The sequence below is a fragment of the Arachis hypogaea genome, chromosome 2, assembly GCF_003086295.3.
Source record: "Arachis hypogaea cultivar Tifrunner chromosome 2, arahy.Tifrunner.gnm2.J5K5, whole genome shotgun sequence".
Lineage (NCBI taxonomy): Eukaryota > Viridiplantae > Streptophyta > Magnoliopsida > Fabales > Fabaceae > Arachis > Arachis hypogaea.
Genome location: NC_092037.1, coordinates 96,448,645 through 96,470,477, shown reverse-complemented (window position 1 = coordinate 96,470,477; position 21,833 = coordinate 96,448,645). Strand labels below are relative to the sequence as shown.

Sequence of the window (21,833 nt, the reverse complement as noted above, 5' to 3'; positions counted from 1 at the left end):
AAGAAGTGGTATAAAAGAGAATGGAAACTCAGTAATCAGAAATCAGAAAAGAGACTGAGGAATTCTCCTCCATTTCCCCTTCTGGTTCTTGATTCCATTCTCTGGTCATTTGCAGCTATGACTTGAGGTGGATCAAGATAGCCTGTTTTTGTCACTAGACCTTCAGTTTTGCTGCAATTCCATTTATTCCATTTTTCAACACTTCATACATATACCTTCAAATACACTTTCCCTTACATCACATCACACTATCACAGTGGATTCCCATGTAGGCTTACTCAATTTTGCACTAACATGTTCTATTTGAGATTTTTTTCACACTCTATATCTATACTTGGCTTCTAGTATTTGACTTTAAGCCTTCGAGGAGTTCTTCAACTCATGCGTTGTGGAAGGGATGATACTAACCATTGTTGAAGAAAGATGACAACAAATACAGTTTGTGCTACTTAACTTTCCTTTTATTTGATATTGAATCTGTGCTCTTCTTCTAACTTTTCATATGCATGAAAGCATAGCCATTTGTATCAAGAATATGATCTTGGTCTTAAGATCTAAGAACTTGGTTAATTATTTTAAGCTTGGCTCATGTTTTTATTCTGTTTTATTGCTTTTATTTTGTTTTAACTGCAGATGTTAAAGAGTTGGGACAGGTTTGAGTACTTCCCTCAAATGCCAACCATGATCTCATCTTTGTGAGTTTTTTATATATAGTTTATCTACTTATTTAGTTTAATTAATTGTAGAATTCTATGATGATTATTGAAAGATAGAGTAGGGTGATTATGATATTTTGATAATATTAAAAATTTTATGATGATATTTTTTATTATTTAATAGTTCTTAATTTAGTTCTACTTTATTTTTTTAATTAAAAAATATCGCTCTAAATAATAAAAAACATAATCTTAATTAAATTTAACTACTCTTTTGAAATTTTATCAAAATAGAATACATTTTACTAATTAATTATGTCTCAGTCTGTTCTTTATCATGAAACCTCGTATTACTGGTGGTAAGTGTTTTAATTATATCTTTTATTTATCATTAGACTATCTCCAATAGGGACTTCGTTCCAATTCCTTTTTATAACCCACCTGTCATAAAAAGTAACTCCACATCAGCTTTTGCATCATAAACAGTAAATAAGAACTCAAAGCATCTCTCTTCTTCATTAGGAGAAACTAATTTTAGTCCGTATTGTGATCTCACTTAATTAATTAATTAAAATACTTGAAATTAATGTAATTTAAATTTATAAATTTAAAAATAATTCACTATTAAAAGATATTAATATTAAATAAATTCATATATAATTCGGGATTATACTAATTTGTAAAATTACTTAATACAAAAAAAAACATAATTAAGCTCTATAGTTGACGACAAGCATTGTGAAATTGCGATATGTGTTCAATCAAGTCCTCTTTCAATTGTCTATGCTGCTGTCTATTTCGAAGTTGGGTATTTTTTTGGAGAAATTGATGGTATGGTGCAAAATCTTCTTCTCCCTTATTTGTGATAAGTCATTTCGACATTATCATACTCTAAGCCTTGAGCAAAATTTCCTACATAAGTGTCTCTTTCATCCTCAACAATCATATTATGCAATATAATACAAGCTCTTATTATGTTGGCAAGCTTCTTCTTTTCCCAAAAATGAGCTGGACCACGTATAATTGCAAAGCGTGCTTGTAACACTCCGAATGCTCGCTCCACATCTTTTCTTTGTCCTTCTTGGTATTGTGCAAATAGCTTACGTTTCTCTCCTTGTGGCTTTGAGATTGATTTGACAAATGTGACCCATTCAGAATAAATACCATATGCTAAATAGTATCCCATAGTATAATTATTACCATTAATAGTATAATTTACTTCCGGAGCACGGTCATTTAGAATATCATCGAACACTGGAGAATGATCTAACACGTTGATATCGATATTTGAACCAGAAACTCTAAAGAACGCATGCCATATCCAAAGGTCTGAATATGCTACAACCTCAAGCACCATGGTTGCAACCCCACGATAACCACTCATGTACATACCTTTCCACGCCTTTGGACAATTTTTCCATTGCCAGTGCATGCAGTTAATGCTACCCAACATGCCAGGGAAGCCACGACCCTCGCCATTTGTAGCAAGCGTCGTACGTCATTTGGATTGAGTTTTCGCAAGTATTCATCCTTGAACACCGAAATGACACCTTCAACAAATTTTTCCAAGCATTCAATTATAGTGCTCTCGCTTATGCGCACATAATCATCAAAAGCATCAACTCCTACGCCATATACTAACATCCGTATCGCAGCGGTACATTTCTGGAGCGGCGACAAGCCTCTTCTTCCAGTTGCATCAATCCTCTGTTGGAAATACAGATATACGTTTAAGAGAACGTCTACTATCCGAAGGAACACATGTCTTCTCATTCGAAATCTCCGTCGGAAAATGTCAGCATTATACACTGGTTCATCTGCAAAGTAATCTTGGAAAAGGCGATCATGTCCTGCTTCTCGATCACTGTTGATCCATCTACGAGTAGTTGGGATATATCTTCTTCTTCTGAATCTTCGAGTAAACACTCATCGATCCAATTATCTATGAGTGTGTTATCTTGTCGTCTTCTTTTGCCATAACAAAGCCTCATTAAACATATCATCAAAATTTCTAGCCATATCTAGAAATGTAATTTTTAGTTCTCTTTTGAGGTGAGAAACAAGAGTTGAAGTGGAGTTACAGAGTCATTGATAGTTGATATTTATAAGTGTGTCTGCAATAAGTACCTTAACGGCTAGTTTTGCAACGACTAGTTTTACAACGGCTAATTTTACAACGGCTAGTTTTGCAACGGTTAATTTTGCAACGGCTACTTAACCGCTAGTTTTGCAATGGTCACTTTCATGAGCAATAAGGGTACAATAATATTGACCAATTTAAAAACTTACATCAGAAATAAACAAAACAAACTACATCACATACCAGTAATACGCAATAAAAATAAGAACATACTACATAACTCTACGAATACAAGGAACCATTAAGTAAACCACTTGGCAATTATTTTCTCACATGCAATCTCATGAAGAGCTCGTCATTTTTCACTAATTGTAGATGTGTCAGCATTAAGTATTTGCATATCCATCTCCCTTTCCCTTTCTTTGGCCATCCTTTCCATTTTCCTTTCTTTTACTTTTATCTCCATTTCTTTAATATACCTCTGAGTTTGTAATTCTTGTTCTTTCATTGCTGCTTGAGCTTGTAATTCTTGTTCTTTCATTGCCGCTTGAATTTGTAACTCCTTCTCTTTGATTGCCATAATCTTTGCTCTATGTTCCTTCTCCTATTCTCTTTCTATTTCTCTATCCATCAGTTCCTTTTCTCTAACATTCTTAATATCTTCCATGAGAGATAATTTTTTGACAATCGATGATTTTTTTCGCTAAAATTCAGACATCTGTGCTTTTCCCTTACCTTTTTACTTGCTTTTTTTTTATCCTTGTGGGCGAACAGGAGAGTCCACACCGGGTTCGTCAGCCAACGGTATTTCTGGGTTTGATGAGGATGAGTATGCTCCAGTTGCACTAACCTTGGTTTTCTTTGAGCCGCCACTCTGTGTAGGTAGTTGGCTTCTCCATTTTTGCTCCAACCAAAGCATGTTCCAATGCCTCTCAAAAGTGAAATTTTGACCATAATTTGTGGAATAAAGTTTATAAGCCAACTCCTTTATGTCATCAGCGTTCAAACCTCTCCTTATGTTTCGACTTGTTTGATCGTAGCAACAAGCAAATTGTGCAACAGCCTTGTTGATCTTATACCATCGTTTCTTACATGCAACTACCCCCCTTGTCATGTTGGAGCAAAATTCTACACAGTAGCTATGAATTCGACTCCAAAATGTTTTCTCCTTTTGATCGATACCAACTACAGGGTCAGTTGAAACATTTAACCATGCACTGATCAGCATCTCATCATCTTTCCAATACCAGTGTTGAATACCATCTTGCCTCCGATCTTTAATATCATCATCATTGAGGTCGATAGCATCTAATCCACGAGGGTTGGCAAAATCTGAATATTGCGAATTTGGATTAGATTGTATAGGAGTCTGAGAGGATGAGTTAGAAGAGCCACCAACACCAGATGAGTTATGTCTTGATGCACTGAATTGAGTTGGAAACGGCAAGAAAGTTGGAGTAACATTTCCGATAGAGGGGTTAAATATGAATGAAAATGGAAAATGGGGTGTTTGTGAATTTTGATTTTGCGGTTGGAATATAGGAAATTGATTATTATAAGGGGCTTGAAAATTGAAATTAGAAAGATTTTGTAGATTTGGATTTTGAAATGTATTTGGTAGTGTGAAGTTTTGATTTGGAACTTGAGAGTTTGAGGTTTGAGATTGTTGGGTATTTGAAATTTGAGGAAAGTTTTGTAAGTAATTGAAGAAAGAGTTGAGTTGGTTTGGATCCATTCTTACGAACAAAAAATAATAGTAGCAGAACTTTGATTTTGTAAACTTGGAAGAAGATGAAAAAGAGTAGTAGAGAGTGTGAGAATAGAAGTGTATCTAAGTGGTATATATAGAGTAACAAAATATTAATTTTTTAATGATAACGGTAACATAGTAACTGCTAGTTTCTAACGGCTAATTTTACAACGGCTAGTTTTGCAACGACTAATTTAATATAATAATATAACTAATATACAATGTTAATTTAATTACTTATATTAATTATGATTTAGATAATTAATATAAATTATTAATTAAATAGATTTATAGTTAATTATTATAATTATTAATAAATTAAATATAATTTAATTATTTGATATAATTCTTTAAATAACTAAATCAAATTCTTAAATCATATTTAATTTATAAATAATTATAATATTTAATTATATACGTAAAGTTAAATAAGTTAGTATATAATAAGATGAATACCAACCCTTTATTCATAACATGTTCTATAACATTATTAGTTATTATATTATTACCATATTATTTAATTTTTTTAAAATTAAGCGCCACATTAACATTTTATTGATTATAATGAAAACAAAGCAAGGCCTGTTCAGAGGGATTTGTTTGCTTTGAAATATGTGCTGGGACTTAAATTTATATTTCTCCAATGGTGGACATTAAGCTTTTGTTAGAATGGGTCATTATTTAAATCATAATTAATATAAGTAATTAAATTAATATTGTATATTAATTATATTATTATATTAAATTAGCCGTTATAAAATTAGTCGTTGAAAATTAGCAATTACTATGTTACTGTTATCATTAAAAAATTAATATTTTGTTACTCTATATATACCACTTAGATACACTTATATTCTCACACTCTCTACTACTCTTTTTCATCTTCTTCCAAGTTTACAAAATCAAAGTTCTGCTATTATTATTTTTTGTTCGCAAGAATGGATCTAAACCAACTCAACTCTTTCTTCAATTACTTACAAAACTTTTCTCAAATTCTAAATACCCAACAATCTCAACCTCAAACTCTCAAGTTCCAAATCAAAACTTCACACTACCAAATACATTTCAAAATCCAAATCCACAAAATCTTTCTAATTTCAATTTTCAAACCCCTTATAATAATCAATTTCCTATATTCCAACCGCAAAATCAAAATTCACAAACACCCCATTTTCCATTTTCATCCATATTTAATCCCTCTATCGGAAATGTTACTCCAACTTTCTTGCCGTTTTCAACTCAATTCAGTGCATCAAGACATAACTCATCTGGTGTTGGTGGCTCTTCTAACCCATCCTCTCAGACTCCTATACAATCTAATCCAAATTCGCAATATTCAGATTTTGCCAACCCTCGTGGATTAGAAGCTATCGACCTCAATGATGATGATATTGAAGATCGGAGGCAAGATGGTATTCAACACTGGCATTGGAAAGAGGATGAGATGCTGATCAGTGCATGGTTAAATGTTTCAACTGACCATGTAGTTGGTACCGATCAAAAGGGAAAAACATTTTGGAGTCGAATTCATAGCTACTGTGTAGAATTTTGCTCCGACATGATAAGGGGGTAGTTGCATGTAAGAAACGATGGTATAAGATCAACAAGGCTGTAGCACAATTTGCTGGTTGCTACGATCAAGCAAGTCGAAACATAGGGAGTGGTTCGAACGCTGATGATATAAAGGAGTTGGCTTATAAACTTTATTCCACAAATTATGGTCAAAAATTCACTTTTGAGAGGTATTAGAACATGCTTCGGTTGGAGTAAAAATGGAGAAGCCAACTACCTACACAGAGTGGCGGCTCAAAGAGAACCAATGTTAGTGCAACTGGAGCATACTCATCCTCATCAAACCCAGAAATACCGTTGGCTGACGAATTCGGTGTGGACTCTCCCGTTCGCCACAAGAATCAAAGAAGAGCAAGCGAAAAGGAAAGGGAAAAGCACAGATGTCTGAAGATTTTAGCAAAAGAAAATCTCGGTTGTCAAAAAATTATCTCTCATGGAAGATATTAAGAATGTTAGAGAAAAGGAACTGATGGATAGGAAAACAGAAAGAGAAGAGGAGAAGGAACATAGAGCAAAGATTATGGCAATCAAAGAGAAGGAGTTACAAATTCAAGCGGCAATGAAAGAACAAGAATTACAAGCTCAAGTGGTAATGAAAGAACAAGAATTACAAACTCAGAGGTATATTAAAGAAATGGAGATAAAAGCAAAAGAAAGGAAAATGGAAAGGATGGCCAAAGAAAGGGAAAGGGAGATGGATATATAAATACTTAATGCTGACACGTCTACAATGAGTGAAAAACAACAAGCTCTTCATGAGATTGCATGTGAGAAAATAATTGCCATGTGGTTTACTTAATGGTTCCTTGTATTCGTAGAGTTATGTAGTATGTTCTTATTTTTATTGCGTATTACTGGTATGTGATGTAGTTTGTTTTATTTATTTCTGATGTAAGTTTTTAAATTAGTCAATATTATTGTGCCCGTTGTAAAACTAGCCGTTGCAAAACTAGCCGTTAAGGTACTTATTGCAGACACACTTATAAATATCAACTATCAATGACTCCGCAACTCCACTTCAACTCTTGTTTCTCACCTCGAAAGAGAACTAAAAATTACATTTCTAGATATGGCTAGAAATTTTGATGATATGTTTGATGAGACTTTGTATGGAAAAAGAAGACGGCAAGATAAAACACTCATAGATAATTAGATCAATGAGTGTTTACTCGAAGATTCAGAAGAACAAGATATCGATAGAAGCTCTATCCCAACTACTCGTAGATGGATCAACAGAGATCGAGAAGCAGGATATGATCGCCTTTTCCAAGATTACTTTGCAGATGAACCAGTGTATAATGCTGACATTTTCTGACAGAGATTTCGAATGAGAAGACATGTGTTCCTTCGGATAGTAGACGCTCTCTCAAACGTCTATCCGTATTTCCAATAGAAGGTTGATGCGACTGGAAGAAGAAGCTTGTCGCCACTCCATAAATGTACTGTTGCGATATGGATGTTAGCATATGGCGTAGGAGCTGATGCTGTTGATGATTATGTGTGCATAGGCGAGAGCACTACAATTGAATGCTTGGAAAAATTTATTGAAGGTGTCATTTCGGTGTTCGAGGATGAATACTTGCCTAAACCCAATCCAAATTACGTACGATGCCTGCTATAAATGGCGGAGGGTCGTGGCTTCCCTGACATGTTGGGTAGCATTGACTGCATGCATTGGTAACGGAAAAATTGTCCAAAGGCGTGAAAATGTATGTACATGAGTGGTTATCGTGGAGTTGCAACCATAGTACTTGAGGTTGTAGCATCTTCAGACCTTTGGATATGGCATGCGTTCTTCGGAGTTTCTGATTCAAATAACGATATCAACGTGTTAGATCGTTCTTCAGTGTTCAATGATATTCTAAATGACCGTGCTCCGGAGGTAAATTATACTATTAATGGTAATAATTATACTATGGGATACTATTTAGCAGATGGTATTTATCCTAAATGGGTCACATTTGTCAAATCAATCTCACAGCCACAAGGGGAGAAACAGAAAGTTATTTGCACAATACCAAGAAGGGCAAAGAAAAGATGTGGAGCGAGCATTCGAAATGTTACAAGCACGCTTTGCAATTATACGTGGTCCAACTCATTTTTGTGAAAAGAAGAAGCTTGCCAACATACTGAGAGCCTGTATTATATTACATAATATGATTGTTGAGGATGAAAGAGACACTTATGCAGGAAATTTTGCTCAAGGCTTAGAGTATGATGATGTCGAAAATGGCTTATCACAACCTCAGTTGGGAGAAGAAGATTTTGCACCATGCCATCAATTTTTCCAAAGAAATACCCAACTTCGAAATAGGCAGCAGCATAGACAATTGAAAGTAGATTTGATTGAACACATATGACAATTTCACAATACTTGTCGTCAACTATAGAGTTTAATTATGTTTTTCTTTGTATTAAGTAATTTTACAAATTAATGTAATCCCGAATTATATATGAATTTATTTAATATTAATATCTCTTAATAGTGAATTATTTTTAAATTTATAAATTTAAATTATATTATTCAAAAAAATTAATGTAATTTTAAGTATTTTAATTAATTAATTAAGTGGGACCACAACAGGGACTAAAGTTAGTTTCTCCTAATGAAAAAGAGAGATGCTTTGAATTCCTATTTACTGTTTATGATGTAAAAGCTGATGTGAAGTTATTTTTATGACAGGTGGACTATTAAAAAAAATTGGAATGAATTCCCTAGAGATGGTTTAAAAGGCTAATTTTTTTTATATTGGTTAAATACATGTGTAATACATTGATATTGGAAGATTAGGTGTTTTTTTTATATGGTGTTTTATTCAAATCGGACGGTCCGATTTGTTTGAAGAAAAAAATAAACTACAAATCGGAGGGTCCGATTTGCTTGAAGAAGAAAATAAACACCAAATCAAAAGTCCGATTTGTATTTTTTATTTTTTTTAATTTGTTAAAATGAAAATCGGACAGTCCGATTTTAACATTAAATTTTTTTTTTATTTTTAAAATTATAAATCGGACCGTCCGATTAGAATTTTTAATTTTTTTTATTTTTTTCCAAACTTAAAACAGAGGATTCATTTTCTACTGATATTATATATACGAAAAATATCTCTTTTTTTCCACAATATTGTATTACTATATTCTCTTCTCCATATCAAAAATAAAAAGCGGGTTTAAAACCTCGTACTGCTGGCAAGTGCCTGCTTTATCTAGTTGGCATATGTTGTTGTTAGTTGTTACGGTCAGATTAGAAAATAAAGAGGAGACGATATATAAGCGTTGGGGTGAAAGCATTAGTTAAATAAATTTAAAATTATGTTGCCTTTTCTTTCATGTATACTATTTTTAGCAACGTAGTTCTTTCTACAATTATGTGTGGTTACTTGTTTTGTGATATGACTTAAATATTTTTAATTTCATGGTCTTTTTTAATCTTTGTATTTTTTTTAGTAATTATTTAACAAAAATTTAATTAAGTAGGGAAATTTTATTAAAATAATCTAAATATTTTTAAGTATGTAACTTAATAATTTATTAATACGTATACTAAAATCTTAAAAAGAAAAAATTGTGTAAATAATACAACTTTGATTTAATTATCCGATTACTAGAATTTAACTTGAATAATCTAGAGCTCTAAAAAGAGGAATGTGAGGAGTTATCAAAATTTATAATTTTTAAATTTTTTATTTAGTTATTAATATTTAAAAATATAGACTTAAAATATATTATTAGATTATTAAATTAAATAATCGATTGAAGACTAAAAGTAGAGGTGTTCATAAACTGAATTAAATCGAATTTAATTAGTCTCGGATTCAGTTCTAAAAAGTCACCAGACTTAAATTAGATTAAACCAGATTGAGTTTAGGATAAATTCATATATACAAATTTATAAATTTTATATATTAAATAAATAAAATTTTGTCTTTAAAAATTAAATTTAATAAATATTGTATTATATTTATATTAAAATAAATTATTTTAAAATAAAAATAATACTATTTAATATAAAAAATTAATTAAAATATAAAAATATAATATAATATTATTAATTTTATCTTAAAATGTTTTTTTTTATAAAAATAATTTCGAGATAGATCCGAATCGGATGACCCAAAACATAATACGAACCGTACCCGAAAAATAATTACACACTGCAACACTGCAAAAGAGAATAATAAACTCAAACCTAGCAAAAAGGTAGAAACGCAGCCGTAGAGAGTATAATATGTCTGGTGTCTGGATATAGAAGGAAACTAGATACTATATTTTTCCTTTTTTGGTAATGGGGAAGCCCTACAAGCAGATCCGACCCAGAACCCGCCCCACCCAACTATCGTATCATGGCAATCATGCAGCTATATACAACTAGATTCCTCTGATCTCCTTCCAATTTGCCACCTGATGCTTCACACTCTGCCCAGGTCGCTGCCATCAATACCCGATTCCTCTGATCTCCTGAAATCTGGACTCGTTCTGGCACAAGACCTGTCATGTACGGCCGCTGCTATCTCCGCGAAAAGATCGGCACTCGGGCAGCGCACACACTTGACACTACCTCGGACAGTGACGCGCCGCCGTCGCTCACTCCGCCGAGCCCACTCCCTCCTGGCATCGAATCGGTCCCTCTCTCCTCTTCTCTGGATGGCGGCGTCGAGGCTGATTCAGAAAGCGCTCTCCACCGACGAGATCCGCTCTTTGACACGTCATTAATCTGTTCTTTACTCGTTGCTGCTTGCTTTCTTGGCTCCACTACTAATGACTCCATGAACGCTGCTCATGTTCAGCGCTTCATTTCTATTTCTTGCCCAATGAAAACTTGCCCTTGTTGGAGTACATTCCCTTCTCCTTCGGTAGAGTGCTGCCATGTACTTCCTTAGTTCAACATCGCTGCTGGGGATTCACTCCCGGATTGGCTCTATTCTGTTCTCTTGATAAGTTGAAACCGAAACCTGTACATACATTCATGCTTATTTGGCGAACCCCAAACCCTAAAGGTAAGCAATCATATTCCCTTCTCTAAGTTGTTATATTCTGCTGTCCAGTTAGCTGCACTAGTTATAGCTCCCATAGGACTGACCTCCTGTCTTTGAAACATAAATTGGTTTCTGATCTTCCATATTGCCCACCATGTAAAACTGATGCTGCTTGTTAGTTCCCTCTGCAAATAACCTCCTTCCTTCCTAATCCTTTTCATAGTTTCTAGGAACCAACTGCCAAACGAGGTGACTATCTTATGAGTAATGTATTTTCAAAAAAAAAAACACTTCTTTGAGGGACACCTTTGGTCTTTGTACACAACCAAATGTCAATATGTGACTTTTATTATTGGTTTATATTTTAAAAATAAACATAAAATTAATTTATATTATTAATTATTAATTATTAATGAATAAAAACATTACACTTTAATATTAATAAAATATTAAAATATTATTATAATTTAGTTGTATATTATTAGTATATTTTTGGATCCAATAAAAATATATATTGTAATTTACCACAAAGACCAAGATTAACCTGTATATATAGATGTAGATTCAAACAGTCATCAATGAGATTCTTCACATCATCATTATCTGCTCCATATGTTTTTCAATGCCTGTTATTTTCTCTAAGTCAAATCAAAATCTTCTCTGTTGTAGATCATAAAGAAGACTGCTGCTGACTACATTGGCATATTGGTTTCTATAAGATGACTTCTTCTTCTTCTTCTTCATCCACTGCTCCTCAATTCAAATATGACGTCTTCATAAGTTTTAGAGGTTCAGACACTCGCCGTGGCTTTTTCAGCCATTTGCTTACAGCATTACGTCAGAAAAAGATTCATGTATATGTAGATTATAACCTTAAAGAAGGAAATGAAATATTACCAGCACTTTTCGCAGCAATTGAACAATCACAAATTGCATTAGTTATTTTCTCGAAAGACTATGCCTCTTCGAAATGGTGCTTAGAAGAGCTTGTCAAAATAACTGAATGCCAAAAAGAGAAGGGTCAAATCATCATACCTATTTTCTACAATGTAGAGCCTTCAGAAGTGCGACATCAGAAGAGGTCCTATGCAGAAGCATTTGTTAAACATGAAAATGATTTCAAGGACAAAGTCAATAAATGGAGAGCTGCACTGAAGGGAGTCTCAGATTTATCAGGATTCCATTCCAAAAATTTTAGGTTTGTGTTTCTTTTTTTAAATATATGACATTTTTGTTCTAAACTTTTGAGATGCACGAGCTAGTTTTTTTTTCTTTTTTTTTTAGGATCTCTGGATAGAAATTAAACAACAAACATCCAATCATAGGTGAAACGATAATTAATCTTTTTATAAGTTAGAAGAATTTTTCAATTTCCATTAATAATAATGATGATGCTCTTTTCTTTGTCAGCAGAAGTGAGGCTGGGCTCATTGAAGAAGTTGTCAAACACATTTTGAAAACTTTAGATGATATGCACCCAGCTTATGACTTTCAAGGCCTTGTTGGAATTAATAAACCAGTCGACGAACTTGAGTCAATAGTTTTTGCCAATGGCTCAAAAGATATTCGTGTTATAGGAATTTGGGGCATGGGTGGCATTGGTAAGACTACTATTGCCACTGTATTATTTAACAAATTGTATTCTCAATATGAAAGCCGTCATTTTCTAGCAAATGTGAGAAAGGAGTCACAGAAGTGGGGAATAATTCAGTTAAGAGACAAAATTCTTTCTGTATTCACAGATGACAAGGATTTAAACATTGGTGTTCCCAACGGAATACTGAAACATGTTTTGAGAAAACTTCGTTGCAGAAAGATTCTTGTTGTTCTTGACGATGTTAGTACTTCTGATCAAATCATAAACTTAGTTGGAGGACATACTTGGTTGGGTCCTGGTAGCAGAATCATTGTTACAACTAGAGATAAGCATGCAATTTGTAAAGAAGCAGATGACATATACAAAGTAAAGGCATTGGAATCTAGTGATGCCCGACAGCTTCTAAATTTGCATGCCTTTGATGGAACTGATGGACATTGCCTTGAATTGCGCTGGCATAATCTTGTGTCGAAAATGGTTGAATATGCTAAAGGCATCCCGTTAGGATTGAAAGTTTTGGGTTCTTTTCTTTATGGAAAATGTTTTGAAGATTGGGGATGTCAATTAAAGAAGCTTCAGGAAATGCCCTTTCCAGAGATTCATAATGTGTTGAGATTAAGTTATGAAGGATTGGATCACCAAGAGAAGAGCATATTTTTATATGTTGCTTGTTTCTTCAAAGACGATGAAGGAAAGGATACTGTAGAGAATTTATTAGATGCTTGTGGTTACTCAACATCTATTGCATTAAAAACTCTCCAAGATAGAGCTCTTATAAGCATTGAGCATTGTGTATCCATGCATGACTTGATTCGAGAAATGGGCCGATGGATTGTGCGTCAACAAAGCATCAATAAGCCTGGAGAACAACGTCATTTATGGGATCCTCATGACATTCATCGTGTATTGAAACATAGAGAGGTATGAAAACTTTTATTGTGACATTTTGCCATTTAAAATAGATAAAATAATTAAAGAAAATTCTATGGTTATCATTCCATGAAACATATAATTAAGTAGATTTAGTTGCTTTGGACAGGGCACAGACCATATTGAAAGCTTAACCTGGAACATGTCAAGTGTTAGTGCTGACATAAGCCTAAGTCCTCATTTGTTTGCTAGAATGGAAAATCTAAAACTTCTGAGGTTTTATTACAATAATAATAATAATAATAGCAGTGATTATTACTATTATTATTATTGTTCAGATAATAACACGTGCCAAGTGCATCTTCCAGAAGGTCTTGAAATACTGCCACAGAAACTACGACTCTTTCATTGGGACAATTACCTTGCGAAATCCTTTCCAACAACATTCAATGCAGAGTGTCTTGTTGAACTTCGTATGAAAGAAAGTCGCGTTGAAAAGCTCTGGGATGGTGTACAGGTAAGTGAAAAATTATATTGTACTATATTATATGTGGTTTACTTCAATTCTTTATTCAACTGCATTCAATTCATGCAAAATCAAATCATATTACACGAAATAGATAGTCATTCTTATTTTTGATAATGCCGATATACAATGTAAAAACATCAAGTATGATCATGTGTGAAATGACATTATCAAATTATGAAAAAGAGAAACACCGAATTGGCCACCGAGTTTCCAAAACGGTTCCCTCGAAAACTTTTTAAGTATAAACATAGTGATGTCATTTCTCCCACTCTCTGAATGATTTTCCAAAATCAACTACACTTTTTCAACGGGTTCCATTTGCATATCTGAATATCCGATGACTCCACCATTGCACGTGCATGATGATGCATTTATAATTCAAATGATTAATTAGATGGACGACTAGGATGTATACAAGATATTCGATGCCAAAATTATAAAAGAAAGTTAAATGAATGAAAGTCAATCTATTATCCTCTTGCCAGCTAATCCTTAATTTTCTAGAGTTTAATCTAGTTATTTATTTTCTGAATCAATTACTAGCATGAAGCATCTAATTTTGTATATTTTTATTCATTTTAGGATATACCAAATATGAAAAGGATTGTTCTTAATGGATCCAAACAATTGATCGAGATTCCAGATTTATCTAAAGCCTTGAGTCTTCAAGAATTAGAACTCATGGGATGCATAAATTTGCTTTCGGTTCACCCATCAATTTTTTCTCTCCCAAAACTTGTTACGGTGACCCTATGGAATTGCCGAAGGCTTGAGAAACTTCCAGGTGAGATGCCTTAATATAAAAGTAACATTATTAGTGTTAAATGAACAAATCCCTTTTTAATATCTCCCAATCAAGTTTCCTTTTTCAGCTTTTTTCCCCTTCTTCCCATATGTTGCACTACTTTTTTCTTCTTTCTCCTCCTCATCCTTATAATTGTTGCGTTTTCTTTTTAACATTTTTTCCATTCTTTTGTGTTTTTTTTTCATTTTTTTTATTTTCATTTTTTGTATTGATTATAGTATTGTTAAAGATATAGCTATTAGTATAACTTCTCCTATCAGCTCAAATTTTTGGAACAAGTAATTTTGTAACATGGTATTAGAGTTTCAATAACAAATTTCAAAATTCACATAATTTCAGAAAAAGTTTTCTGTGAGAGAAAGTATGCTAGAGATATAAGTAATTTATATGACATCAATGCTTTAAATATATTCCCTTAAGATTTTACTAATAATTGTCATTTGTTATCTTGTTAAATTTATTAATATTGGAAACATCTAAATTCTTTTTAATAAATACATTATAATAAGCTCATTGAATTTTTTTTTCTTTCTTACGTTTACATGGTTTAGGGTGGTGTGAAGTGAAAAAGGAAGTATTGAGTGAAGCATCAGCGTCATCAACATCATCGTGCTCAGGATCATCACATAATTCCGCTCCAAGCTTCAGTACTTAAACTTGGATGGATGTGTGAATCTGATGCATCTGCCAGACAGCTTTTCTAATCTCACCACTCTTAAAGTGCTTTATCTTGGAGGGTGCATAAAGTTAGACACATCAAATCTATACATCTTATTTGATGCCTTGTCTTCTTTAACACAGCTAGACTTGGATGGGTGTGATAAGTTGTATGAAATCCCACATAACATCAGCAACTTATCATTGTTAGAGTCGTTATCACTCAGGGAAACTAAAGTGAAGAGCATTCCAGAAACCATCAGACACCTTCCACGCCTCAGAAATCTCTACTTAACCAGTTGCACGGTGCTCTGGTCAATGCCTCGAATTCCACCATCCCTCCATTGTTTAACAGCCAATAACTGCAAATCGTTGGAGAGAGTGTTCACTCCAACACCTGAACTACTCCAACAACACCTCGCATCCTATGAAAAGGAGTATTATATTGGAGGCACGGTTTTTTCATTCAGGAATTGCCCAAATTTAAAGAAAGATTCAATTGATGCTATTCGTGAATATGTCAAGTGCTGCAATGAAGAGAAGAGATCAATGAGAGATGCTAGGAGTGTAGGGAATAAGAGAAAGCGTCATTGATGCATGCATGAAACATTTACCATTCTCACCTCTCTGTTTTTGTTTGTTTTTGTTTTTTGTTGTTTAATTGCTGAGTTCTATTTTCTTGCTAGTTGTAGTATGTATGCACATTTCTGAGATTGTTGGAGTTCTGACTACGATTTTTGGTTAATGAAGACAAGCTCTGACTATTTTTTGCTATCAAATATTTCTGTCGTAAATTACACACCGAAATCATCATTTACCTGTATTACAGGTACATAATTATCATATCAGGAAAAAAAAAAAATCTCAAGTTCTCCATGCATTTGTGTTACCTTAAGAATTAGTATAGCTTTTTTTTTTTTTTTTAACTTTTCATTACCTTATGAAACAATTATAGTAACATTACAATCATTATTAATTAAAATTCGCCGAACTAACCATATTGACTCCTTAGCTTTATTTATCTTTTTTTTTTTGGTCCCCTTCAATCTATAATATGATACCAATAATAATCAAAAGAAACTAAGACAGAAGATGGTAATTGACAAGTAGTCAAATTGTATCTTGTTTAGATTTTATTGGAGGAGATACGACCGTGGAGGAGGCTGACCAGCTGCAGAGGAGCAAGAAAAAGCTTTGAAATGATGGGGGCACTTATATCGGAGATACTTCCAGGATCCCCAGAGAGGAGGATTGGATGTACGAGAAGACCACTTTTGTGGGAGCCAAAGGAAGAAGGAATATATGCTGATCTGGTAATTCATGGTAGCATAGAGAACAATGAGGACTCTGAAGACTCGGATGAGGAAATGACCAACGAAGGGGAGTCTTACGATGAAGGGGAATCGGGGATGACGGAAGAAATGTTTGACTGGAGCCAAGCACAAAGGGAAGCTTACAGGAGGGTACGAAAGGAGGAGAGAGCAATTCCTTCCATCACTGTGAACCGTTTACAGAATGACATTTTCAACATCCAAGTAAATAAAGCTGAGAAGAAAAGACTAGAAAGGCAGTGGAAACATACCTTGATTATCAAGCTATTGGGAAGGAGTGTTTCTTAGGGGGTACTTAAGAGAAGGCTCGACACAATGTGGGCGAAATCTGGAGGGCTAGACTTGATTGATCTAGGGAATAACTTCTTTGCGGTCAGGCTATTCAATGAAGATGACTACTGGTATGTTCTAGAAGGAGGACCATGGATGCTTTTCGATCATTACCTTACTATCCGCCTATAGACGCCAGACTTTAATCCCTTCGGTGCGTCGATTAATAAAATAGCTGCATGGGTCCGTCTTCCTGACTTGCCCATTGAGTACTATGAAGAGATTCCTGAGGACAGTTGGAGGCCAGATAGGGAAAACCCTTAAGGTTTATATGAACACTGCCAATCAGTCAAGAGGAAAATTCGCAAGACTGTGTGTGGAGATTGATCTGAGCAAGCCTCTAGATGCCAAGTATTTGGTGGCCAAAACTATTTCATTCAATAATCAATTATCAGAGTTTACATAGGTTAGTGCGGTAAATTTGGGCATGTTAATGAAGGTTGTATGCAAGCGCGGAGCCAACGGCATTAGCCCAAAGGTAATCTAACCCTGAGGAAAACTAAAGCAACTCTGAGCCTGTTTCAGTCTCTCAGCCCAATCAACCAAAAGAAACCTTGGCCCACTTTTCCCCCATACCTTCCTCAAACATACCCAACCCTTTTCAAACCCAACCCACTCTTTCAAATGAAACAGTGATAGAGGAGACCCCTATGGACCCAAACCTTAACCCAAAACCTTCGGACCCAAATGTTCCGTACTTCTCTAGATCAGACTTAGATGAATTTATGGCAGAAGGCACTTTGGCTGTGCTGGAATGGGGTAATAGAGATGCTCCCGTAGGGGAGGATATGAACTCGGCCTAAATGGGCCCATATGGTTCTCACAGTACATCTTTGAACACTGAAGCCTTAAGCTTCCTTCTTTTCTTTTTATAGTGATGATTATTTTCTTGTGCAATGCTGCCCAAATTTTACTAGAATTTTGAAGGATTATGTGTCTAAATACAAACCGGATTATCGACCAAAAAAAAAAAAAAATTACAAACCGGACTTAGTTGCGATACAGGAGACGAGGTGCAGCAGTACAGTTGCATACAATGCTATTAAAAAAAAGTGTTTGATATAGTGTCTACAAGATATTGTCAAATTATTAAAATAGGTTAAATAATTAATTAAAAATTTAAAAGTATAAAAGTTAAAATTTTTTTAATATTTTAAAATTATTATAAAAGGTAATTTAGGCAAAAGTTGGACACCAAACAAAATACACTATGGTAGCGTTTGTTTTGAGGTACTAAGACACAGACTGAGAGACTGAGACACAGTATCATGTTTGTTGGTTCATAGACTGGTACTAAAATTTCTGTCTCTGTCCCTAAAATTTCAATATTTCAGTACCTCCAAAAAGTAGGGACACAGAGGACTGAAATTTTTATAGATAGAGACTGAAATTTTTATAACATTTTATACCTAAAATACCCTCTTTTCAATTAATTGATTCCAATTTTATCCTTTGTACAAATTAAATTAGAGTTTTATTCTTATTTTAATTTCTGTCTCTGACTTTGCACCAAACAGAATACTGAAATTTATTTCAGTCTCTATCTCTCAGTCTCTGTCTCTCAGTCTCTATCTTTCAGTCTCTGTCTCTCTACCAAACACTACCTATAGAATTGGCCATAAAAAAAACAGGTTCTAACTTCAGTTTGGTGATTGATGCTCAGGGGGTTCTCAGGAGGATTATGGCTCATATGGAATAATCCCAATCTTTCGATTCAAGAGATAAGTAGAAATGAACAACCTTTGCACATCTCAATTTCAGACAATCTCAGGGAATGGTTCCTTACTATCGTCTATACTAATCCAAACGAAGAAAGGAAGAAGGAGTTGAGAAATTATATTGCTGATCTAGTCCCTACGATAAACTGTTCTTGGATGCTCTGCGGGGACTTCAATGATATAAGTGACATAAGTGAAAAGAAAGGAGGGCGCTTTACCTAGAGAGGTCTGATTTGGCAGGGGGGAGAGAGAGAGTCTTCAAGCGTTTAGATAGGGCCATATCTAATCGTGATTGGAGGATTTGTTTTCATGAGGCGTTTGTAGAGACTCTATTACGACTAAAATCCGATCACCATCCATTCTGATTAAGTGTGTAGGTAACAGTCATGTTCTTAAAAACAAGCCATTTCGGTTTGAATACAGGTAGATGCAACACAATGGGTTTCAGCCTTTTCTCAAGAATACCTGGAACAGAGATTTGGCCCTTAATCAATCTATAAAGGTGTTTGTGGAAAAAGTTAAGTAGTGGAACCACAACACTTTCAGAAATATTTTCAATCAGAAGAGGATAATTCTCAACAAGTTGAAGGGGATTTAGAACTCTCCTATATATGGGAAAAGCGAGTTCCTGGACAATTTGGAGGAAGATCTTAACAAAGAACTAGCGGTGATGTTGGACAGAGAACATATGTTTTGGATTCAAAAATCCAGAGAGACTTGGATGGTTGAAGGAGATCATAACACAAGATATTATCACACCAACGCCATTATCCACCGAAGAAGAAACAAGATTTTCAAGCTAAGAGACTCTGGTGGTAGTTGGATAGATAACCTGGACAATCTCAAAATTCATGTCTGTTCCTACTTCAAGCATCTGTTCTAGGAAACCAATCCCAACAGAGATTGTAATATTCATACGCAGACTATCTACCCAAAGATGGAACCAGGCTACATGCTCAAAATGATGAGAAGCATTGTAGAGGCTGATGAGTTAGAACAAGCCATATTTTCCATGGGTTCTCTCAAGGCCCCTGGTGAAGATGGTTTCCAACAAGTTTTTATAAAGATAATTAGGAACTAGTAGGTAGCAGTTTGAAGAGTTTTGTCATGAACTTCTAGTCCAACCCTAGTAATATTAAGGAGGTTAATAACACTTTCCTTGCTTTGATCCCCAAGATTGATCAACCAGAATTCGTTACTCAGTTCAGGCCTGTTTCCTTATATAACGTTTCTTACAAAATGACTACAAAGGTAATTTCCAATAGGCTTAAGTTTGTCCTATATAAAATAATTTCTCATGCTCAATCGAGCTTTATTCCAGATAGAAGAATACAAGATAATATAGTGATTGCCCAAGAGATTATTCATAGTATGAGAAGATCCAATGCGAGAAAAGGGTCAATGGCTATAAAGATAGACCTAGAGAAGGCTTATGACCATCATAATTGGAATTTTGTTGGAAAATGCCTTATGGAATTCAGCCTTCCCCAGAAATGATTCACATTATTATGCAATACATTCGGACAACAAGCTTCCAGGTTTTATGGAATGGGGAGCCTTTGGAAAAGTTTACACCGTGTTGTAGTATTAGACAAGGGGACTTTTTGTCTCCCTATATTTTTGTTATTTGTATGGACAGATGATCACATTTGATTGAAGATAAGGTTGTTGAGGGCGAATGGAAGCCTTTTAGAATTGGTAAGCATGGTCTGGCCATCTCGCATTTGATGTTTGTAGATGACTTGATGCTCTTCGGGAAAGCTTCTTGTAACCAAATGGAGGTTATTAAATCCTGTTTGGATCATTTTTGTGAAGTATTGGGACAGATAGTGAATGGCCAAAAAATACAAGTTTTCTTCTCCAAGAAGGTTAAGCCAGTTAAGAGACAGGAGATTGTTGATCTTGCAGGTTTCAAGGAGACGAGGGAAGTTGGTAGATACTTGGGGGCCTACATCTTAGAAGGAAGAGGCACTAAACGAAGCTATAGTCATATTATTAACAAGGTGAAGGATCGTTTGCAGGGATGGAAACGAGATAGGTTATCGATGGCGGAAAGAGTTGTTCTAGCTCAATCAGCCATCACACCTATAGCCTTTTTTCCAATGCAACATAGCAAGATCTAAAAGTCTATCTGCAATCAGGTGGAGAAAGAGCAGCGACGCTTTATCTGGAGCGACGATCAAAATAGGAGAAAGGCACATCTCATAAATTGGAACACTTTGTGTTTCCCAAGGAGGCAATGAAGAGAAGAGATCAATGAGAGATGCTAGGAGTGTAGGGAATAAGAGAAAGCATCATTGATGCATGCACACACACACAAGAAACATTTTCCATGCTCACTTCTCTATTTTTGTTTGTTTTTGTTTTTTATTGTTTAATTGCTGAGTTCTATTTTCTTGCTAGTTTTAGTATGTATGCACATTTCTGAGATTGTTGGAGTTCTGACTACTATTTTTTATTAATGAAGACAAGTTCTGACTATTTTTTGTTATCAAATATTTCTGTTCGTAAATTACACACCGAAATCATCATTTAACTGTATTACACGTACATAATTATCATATCAGAAAAAAATCTCAAATTCTCCATGCATTTGTGTTGCCTTAAGAATTAGTATAGCTTTTTTTTTAACTTTTCATTACCTTATGAAACAATTATACCAACATTACAATTATTATTAATTAAAATTCGCCTAACTAACCATATTGACTCCTTAGCTTTATTTATCTTTTTTTTTTGTCCCCTTCAATCTATACTATGATACCAATAATAATCAAAAGAAACAAAGACAGAAGATGGCAATTGACAAGTAGTCAAACTGTATCTTGTTTAACTAAAGGGTGATTTTATTATAATCAAATTGGAATATAATAATGTGGGAGCTTGACAAAACGAAAGAAAGATCCTTCATACAACACTCCAAAAATGCCAATTTCAATTTTCAAGTTCATAGCAATTTCAG

General features: G+C 34.3%; 2 protein-coding genes and 1 long non-coding RNA gene across 4 annotated transcripts; 2 read left to right on the top strand and 1 right to left on the bottom strand.

Annotated features, from left to right (window-relative positions):
- The first annotated feature begins 44 nt into the window (after positions 1-44).
- LOC112753923 (disease resistance protein RPV1) lies at positions 45-16,271 on the top strand. Of its 2 annotated transcripts, XM_025801647.2 has the most exons (7): positions 45-438; positions 634-695; positions 11,704-12,232; positions 12,448-13,552; positions 13,671-14,018; positions 14,613-14,814; positions 15,387-16,271. In XM_025801647.2, the coding sequence occupies exons 3-7, from the start codon at positions 11,754-11,756 to the stop codon at positions 15,488-15,490; spliced, it is 2,238 nt and encodes a 745-aa protein (XP_025657432.1). In that variant the 5' UTR covers positions 45-438; positions 634-695; positions 11,704-11,753; the 3' UTR covers positions 15,491-16,271. The 2 variants fall into 2 exon arrangements, with proteins under 2 accessions (XP_025657432.1, XP_025657431.1); XM_025801646.3 differs by lacking the exons at positions 45-438; positions 634-695 and adding an exon at positions 10,265-11,055.
- A 107-nt stretch (positions 16,272-16,378) lies between these two features.
- Positions 16,379-17,557, bottom strand: LOC140180395 (uncharacterized). The gene is made up of 2 exons (XR_011874608.1): positions 17,075-17,557; positions 16,379-16,989 (listed from the first exon to the last, which is right to left on the bottom strand). It is a non-coding gene; the product is annotated as an uncharacterized lncRNA (long non-coding RNA).
- Positions 17,558-19,808: 2,251 nt separating this feature from the next.
- On the top strand, positions 19,809-20,994 carry LOC140177418 (uncharacterized). The gene is made up of 2 exons (XM_072210517.1): positions 19,809-19,914; positions 20,531-20,994. The coding sequence occupies exons 1-2, from the start codon at positions 19,809-19,811 to the stop codon at positions 20,992-20,994; spliced, it is 570 nt and encodes a 189-aa protein (XP_072066618.1).
- The last annotated feature ends 839 nt before the right edge of the window (positions 20,995-21,833 follow it).

Excerpts from the sequence above, each read along its gene's own strand:
- LOC140177418 (XM_072210517.1), top strand. The coding sequence starts at position 19,809 with ATGGAACCAGGCTACATGCTCAAAATGATGAGAAGCATTGTAGAGGCT. Across the intron at positions 19,915-20,530 it reads CAAGGCCCCTGGTGAAGATG|ATAAGGTTGTTGAGGGCGAA; the intron begins GTTTCCAACAAG and ends ATTTGATTGAAG.
- LOC112753923 (XM_025801647.2), top strand. The coding sequence starts at position 11,754 with ATGACTTCTTCTTCTTCTTCTTCATCCACTGCTCCTCAATTCAAATAT. Across the intron at positions 12,233-12,447 it reads TTCCATTCCAAAAATTTTAG|AAGTGAGGCTGGGCTCATTG; the intron begins GTTTGTGTTTCT and ends CTTTGTCAGCAG. Across the intron at positions 13,553-13,670 it reads GTGTATTGAAACATAGAGAG|GGCACAGACCATATTGAAAG; the intron begins GTATGAAAACTT and ends TGCTTTGGACAG.